The 7,428-nt window shown below is 41.8% G+C and overlaps 1 protein-coding gene across 1 annotated transcript in view; it reads left to right on the top strand.

The window, feature by feature from the left end:
* LOC137663414 (sucrase-isomaltase, intestinal-like) overlaps positions 1-6,231 on the top strand; it is a 32,275-nt gene extending 26,044 nt beyond the window's left edge. The window contains 4 exon segments of the mRNA XM_068400621.1: positions 885-1,015; positions 1,842-1,930; positions 2,311-2,360; positions 6,082-6,231. Of these exon segments, the coding sequence (XP_068256722.1) occupies positions 885-1,015; positions 1,842-1,930; positions 2,311-2,360; positions 6,082-6,231 (420 nt within the window).
* The last annotated feature ends 1,197 nt before the right edge of the window (positions 6,232-7,428 follow it).

A 7,428-nucleotide genomic window follows, 5' to 3' on the forward strand; every position in this document is an offset into this window, starting at 1 on the left:
GTTCATCCAACACTTTCTTTTTCCTCTTTTCATAAGACTGTGGCACTGCAAGGTTCAGCATTTCGTTCAGATCTCCTTGTTGTGGTTCCCCTTGAGCCCCCCTCACTGCGCCGGGTGCAGGACGGCAGCCGCGGTGTCCCTTGCCCTGCCTACAGGTCATGCCCCTGGCATTAGCAAAGCTCAGCTCCCAGCATTTGGCATGTACTTGCCATACACTTGCCAAAACCAAGGCTGGGTACTTAACATAAGTTATAATTACCATTTACAGAGAGCATGATCAAAGCCGTCCTGTTACCTACTCTGTATGTAAGCCTTGCCTGAGCCTGGTTTTGAGGCATTAAACCAGGAAGGAATAATGCAGGTAACTTATGCTAGTTGTCTACACATATACAATTTTCACTCATTGAATGCTGTAATTACTTTTTGAAAGAGGAAAACTTGTCCTTAAAAGAGAAGAAAATCTACAGTTTACATTCCCAAATCATTATGATTCACTTACCTTAAACTGAACTGTGACAGGCTCCATATGCATAAAAAGAGGAAGCAAAAGTTTCTTTTGCTTTTTGCTCAGTGTCTTGATGAGGGTTTTTTTTTCACAGCGTATGGAATAGTGATGATACCATTCTTAAAGATGATTTGCAGTCTTTCATTCACGATGCTTCTATCTATCTCATGTATATGCACAACTGCAGGGGCTAGATACTCTTTTATGTTAAAAAAAAGGAACTGAAATAATACCCCTGAAATCTGTTTTTCTGTTTGCATTTTCACTGATGTAATTGAGATTAAAATGTACACTCTGGTCTCTTTTTCAGTTGTATATGGTCACAATGTATAGTGCCCAGATTTGCGGTTTTTTTTAACTGCATTAATTTTTGCTGTAGGGTCATAAACTGCCAAGTACCTGGAACAAGAACTACGCTACTGTGGCTGCCCCATTGAGCAAGATCCCTCTGTTCATCCGTGGAGGCTACATCCTGCCAGAACAGGCACCAGCCACGACCACTACTAAGAGGTAACGTCATCTATGTCCATCACCAAACAACCTCAGTGCATCTCAGACGCACAGCCAGCCAAAAAAGCAATCAAAAAAAACGAAAGTGCAGAAGAGAGGCTATCTGCAGCTCCCAGCCACCATCCCAGGTGATAAGCATAGTATTTTTATCCCACTATTTGCTCCATTGTGAAGAGAAGTCACCCCAGAGATGACCCATGTCATTGTATGCACAGCTGAAACTGACTCCTGGCTCTGTGGTTATGCTTGGAAAAGCTTTTGCACCTCTTACTACCACACTGACCTGCTGCCAGTCATTCAAAGTAAACATATGCAAGGGAAAAATGCAAAACTCTTCTCCCTGAATGTACTTATCCAATGCCATGGGCAAGGTGGAAAATCTTAAACCTCATTTGAGGAAAATGATTTCCCCACACCAATATACTGGCCTCACATCTGAGCCATTCTCAGAAGCTAAATGTGAGTAGGGAAGGAAGGGAACAGCACCATGCAGCAACCAAATCAAACCATAGTAAGGTAGCACTGGTGACCAGCTGTCTCCCACACTGCCCAGTTATCATATATTAAGGCCACTAAAGAAGGGGAAACTTGTCCACACAAGCACCCGAAAAATGGGAATTTTGCACTTCAGTGGGACAAGGCAAGGTAAAGTTTTTGTCGTCATTTCAGGAGCCCTTCTGCTGAGCATGGTTGTCAATCTTCTGTTGTGGCCTTTTTTGTAACCTTTAAATAGGAGTTAATTGTGTTCAGAAGTTTTTATTAAATAACTTGGAAGGGACAGTGCCCACAGGTTTGTACTGACACTTCTCAACGTGTTTGTCAACAGCCGCTTGAACCCATTTGGGCTCATTATCGCCCTGGATGAACAAGAAGCAGCTTCTGGGTCTCTCTTCTGGGACGATGGTGATTCAATTGGTAAGCCTGGTCCCCCTGCTGTGAAGCAGCATCTGTATACAGGGCTCTCCTCAGGCTGCCTTTTCAGGAGTATGATGGCACCGACTCCTGCTAGAAATAGCTGAAGAACTGACCCTAAGTTGAACATTATGGAGGTGAAAAGCAGAGTGCAGCGTTTTGATATGAGAAAGGTGTGACACTGGGAACAACTGGTCTGCTAGAGAGGTCAATTGCTTGTGCCAGGTTCCCCTGAGATCAGTTTAAGAAGACTAGAGGAAGAGATTAAATAACCCACAAATCATCTTAGTCTGACATCAGCCACTCACTACAATTAATGTGAACTGTGTATGCACTTAGCTCTCTGGTTTGATAGCAATCCTCCTTGTTTTGTGTTTTGACAGATACTATTGAAAAGGAGAACTACTTCTTGGCTAAGTATACATACAGCAAAGTAAGTAGCAATGTACGAAGTACCTACAGGCATACAGGTAGCTGTGTTTTAGTGTAGCTATTGTAAGGTGCTGATGTCTAACTCTTCTCTGGAAAGCTTTTTTCTTACAGTTCAGCCTTTAAACCTGGTAAGTCCCCTAATGCTTTCATTTTCAAACAAACAGCTACAAAATAATCCAACTACGATGCTGCGGTTTTGTGTTTGCTCCATTGAGCATCATAGTGACACATCATTAATATCCCTGCTGTGATGTGGATCTGAAAACCCACTTTTTGAGCTCAGATTTTTATTTTTTTTTCCCCTAAGTCCTCTGCTTCGGGGACAAGGGACCTTTTACTTGTCTTCCTCCCATGAACACTTTCAGTCTGATGGGTGGGAGAGGCTACGTTCTTCTCTTCAGGATAGCCCATCAACTTTTAAATTGTGATCACTTGCAGCTTTTATTTTGTGGCCCAGAGAATTACGTAGTCTCCTTCTTTAGCTTGCGTTTCCTTGTCTGACACCACAGAGATTGCTCCCCTAGTTCGGTCCTCTTGCGGAGCAATTCAGCACTCTGCTGTCAACCCACTGTGCCGATCAGATGCTCCATGCAGCACAGAAACTAGATTAGCCCCAGGGTCAGTGCACTAATGCCTTTCACACAGTGCTCACTTCTGCGCAGACATGTCCTGACAAAGCTCCATAGAAAAACTTGACAGTCTAGGCTTCATTTGAGAAAAATACTATAAAATAAATCTACTAGAAGCTCATATGATAGTAAGTTGTGGGAGTTATTGTAAAAAAAGTCACCTACTTCAGCAATCTACACAGATCATATTTTATTTACAACTTCAGCATCTGCTGAGAAATAGAATATTATATGTAGACTGTGGCATGATTTTCCACTCTGTGTATTCTAAAAGCCCCAAAGAAGTCTACAGAAAATATTCAAAAGAATAAAATTGTGTTAACCCTTATTGTGATATTGCTCTTAGAATGTATGTCTTCCAGGAGTGAGAGCAAGCCAGGGTAAGCCAATGGGTTTTATTATGTAGTATTGTATATTTGTGAGATATTTTTCTGGAACTAATACCATGTGCCTAGACTTTAAATTTCATTTTTAATTTATTTTTTTCTTGATTTACCAAGAAAAAAAATTTTCTTCTTCTTCAAAAAAAAGATATTTCAATGGCAAAAAGGAAGAAAAATCACTTCGGATTTCTGTAGTCTGTGTATAGTAATTTATTGAAGGAAGGCTACAGAGAAACAATATCCAGTTTTATATTAAATTCTGATCTGTGCAAATTAGATAGTTGATTCCCTGGAACTTTCATTTCTCATTGCTTATATTTGACTTCTGCCTGTAAATCCATGACTGAAGTCCCTATTTGCATTCTAATAACCTCTAATGTCGATTTTTTATTATGTGTTTATAAAGAAAGAAATCCATCTCAAATAGCAAATTGTAGAGGTATGAGAAATGCATGAAAGTCTTGGTATTTGTTGCACATTTCTATATTCTTAAAAAAATGTGGATTAATGATTTAATCATACCTAATTTTAGGAGAACACATGAGTTTTGTTCCTAAGAGAATCACAGATAAGGTCTGACACCATGGCTTTTACTCTGAACGCAGAACAGAGTGTTGTGCAGGTAACAGCTACAGGATTAGACCCTCTCATTTGTATTTTCATTTAAGCAACCCAGAAGTACAAAGAAGAATTCAAGACTAGTGCAGGCACTTAAGTCTCAGAGAACAACTCAAGCTGCCTGTTCTCTGGTACTGTCTCACTCGGTCGGTATTTTAATTCACTTGACACCTCCATTTCGACACGCTTAATGGCTGAGTGACCTAAGTCAAAGTGCCCCAAGTCAAAGTGCCCCATATATTAATGGCAATCAGTCTAGAAAAATACGTGAGCCAGATGTATAAGATCCGTTGTACTTCAGGGATGAGCAGGATGAGCCATAAACTCTGCCTTCATCCCCAGAGGCAGCAGACAAGGCAGATGTGCTCAGACCGTAACAAGTAAGTCCAGACACTAAAGGGATGGTGATGGGAAGGCTTGCCCAAGGAAACGTGAGCTTCCAAAAGAATACGCTAGCCACTAGGTAACTGAATAGCCTGTGAGCAAGTTCCTCCTAAAACTGGTCCAATTTTCAGGGGGAAAATGTAGGGGGGAAAAAAAGTGAAGTTCATAGGACCCAGAGCAAGACAGTAAGAAAGAAGTGTAGGAGGAAATCCTAGTTTCTGGCCTCCAATACAGAACTTCTTTTTGCTTGCATTTATGGGGCTTTGAGAGATACCCTAATTTCCCTCCCTCTGATGAGAACTCAGGACCTTCCTGGGCAATTGCTTAACCACTAGATGCCTGGGAAGGAGAGGGTCGCTCACTCCCCTGGACCATCACCTCCCTGTCTCCCCCAAGACCTTCAGTTGTAGACCTTGGTCAGAGGGACACAGTGTCCTACTGCGGAGTCCTGGCTCAGGCCCTCAGAGCTCAAGTGCAACTTTATTTATTAATACAGTTGTAATCACTGAATTCAGCATCACGCTGAGCTTACTGGGTCTATGTGGCCACCTTGAGCTAGCTCTCACTGCTTAGCCACACCTGAGACAGCAATAAATCACTGTAGGGAAGTGGGCTCTCTATCCTGAACCTCCCTTTATGCTGGAGCTCTGCCAATGGGGAGAAGAACCATCTATAAGTGCCCTAACACATTCTCCAGAGGCTTTTAGAGGCCTCTCCCCATGTGCTCCATGATAGCCAACATTCCTTATTTAGGCAGTTTAAATCAGCATGCTGGGTAGATGCCTGAAATAAGCAGCCTAAGCACAGCCCTAAGTTACAAATACTGTGATCTAGCTTCTGCTCCCCTCCTACCAGGCACCATTGAAATAGCGTAAGCTAATTTATGCAAAAGGTTCCATCATGGATTTCTCCTTGGCATATTTTTAAAAAGTCGTGATTGCATAGCAATTTATCATTTCCTGAGCCGAGTAATTCATCTTTATTTCCTTAGCAACTTTGATCACATAACAAATGTAATGATTCCTCTTCATTGCTTGTATGGGAAATTACTGTCACTGGTGATCCAAATGAATTTGTTTAATAACTTTGTATGTCCTCTTGGTACATCCCTAAGTACAGGATATATAGTAAATAAGAAGTACAACAAACAAGACTCTGTGGACATATGGTGTTCCTTCAGTGTCCTTAAAGCTGGGACATATATAGCAGAGATTTCTAGCAGGAGCTATGGAGATGTGGGGGACATAAAAATGGGGACAAAATATCTAGCAGCTGATGTTTGTGGAAGATGTTAACAGTTTAAAGTGGTTAGTTGTGGATGTTAATTAAATCTGCCTTAAGGTCACTAACTGAATCTCTGTATCTGGATTTTGGCTTTGCATATGCCACCTTACCCTGTAAATGGATACAAGAACCAAATTTGCATTGATTACAAGTAGAAAAAACATGTCCAAGAAGATTCCAAGTGAATGTAATAAATGCTATTTTGATTCTTACTTTGTTAGTTTATAATGATACACAAAACCTTTCTTATGTGAAAATTAATATGACTGTTGTTGTTCCTTTACGGTCCCAGACTTTAATGTCTACATTGGAAGACATTCTATACATTCATTGACAAAGATGAGACCACAACAGTAACAGTACCCAGTAAGTCACCTTCCTAGAGCTGTCGTGGTCCTAAAATTTTCTCTGTGGCTTTTTCCAGGGAAACCTGAAGACAGAAATACTTAAAAATGGCTACCAAGGAGCTGACACTCTGAAGTACAGACAAAATTACGATTCTTGGGCTGAAATTGAGACCTCACGCTGTTGCTTTGAATGGAAGAGCCATCCGTGGAGACGCTTTCTCTTATGAGCTGAGTGGGTAAGAGCTGTGCTGAGGCAGTTATGAAAAACCTTAGGAAAAGGGGGACAGTCAATGAGTAAACAGGAACAGTATTCTCATTCCGCACCCCTTTATATTTCCAAGTAGAGGCAGACACTAATTCTTAATACAACAGTCCTGAGTTTTAGGGGGGAAAAGAAGTGATAGCAAGAGCTTTTTTAGGAAACTTTATCTTTGCTATTACATATACACTCCATTCTTTCATTTAGTGTCAGCCACTTATACAGGTTTTTAAACAAATGAAATAATAATGAAAAGAAGATACAGCACCACAAACTGAGAGCAATGTTAGCAGTTTTGTGGGCATTATTATCATTCTGATAAAATGAGAAAACCTCTCAGAGTTATATATCAGCTGCTGAAAAGAAATAGTGGAGATATTTTCTTACAACTACTTAGTGTCCAAAAATGATTACAGCGTAGCTGGCTCTAACGAGTGTCTCCCTATCTTCAGAGGAGGGAAAAGTCCATCTCTGCTGTACATTTGATCCTAAGAAACTATCACTACAGTGAGACAACAGTTACAGTTTCAGCATCTTAAAGCGTCCAGCCTCAGCATCCCAGATCAAAATGCATGACTTGCTGGTGCAGTGCTCCTCCTCTAGCACCAACAAGGAGATACCCTACAGGGAATGGACTGGACATCCCTAATAAACAGCCGTAACAGCCTCTGTGGTCCCAATTCCCTTTTCCACATAAGAATAGACAAAGGAGCAAAACTGAGTAATCAGGATAGAGGAGGAATCTGTCTTGGTTGATGAGGGCTGGGTCAGGGACCAATTAAGCAATCTGGACGTCCATAAATCCATGGGCCCTGATGGGATGCACCCGCGGGTGCTGAGGGAGCTGGCGGAAGTCATTGCTAGGCCACTCTCCATCATCTTTGCTAAGTCGTGGGCAACGGGAGAGGTGCCTGAGGACTGGAGGAAAGCGAATGTCACTCCAGTCTTCAAAAAGGGCAAGAAGGAGGAGCCGGGTAACTATAGACCGGTCAGCCTCATCTCCATCCCCGGAAAGGTGATGGAACAACTTGTCCTTGGTGCTGTCTCTAGGCACATCAAGGATAGGGGGATCATTAGGGGCACTCAGCATGGCTTCACCAAGGGGCAGTCATGCTTAACCAACTTGATAGCCTTTTATGAGGATGTTACCCGGTGGATAGGTGAT

This window comes from Nyctibius grandis, chromosome 5, assembly GCF_013368605.1.
Source record: "Nyctibius grandis isolate bNycGra1 chromosome 5, bNycGra1.pri, whole genome shotgun sequence".
NCBI classification, from domain to species: Eukaryota; Metazoa; Chordata; class Aves; order Nyctibiiformes; family Nyctibiidae; genus Nyctibius; species Nyctibius grandis.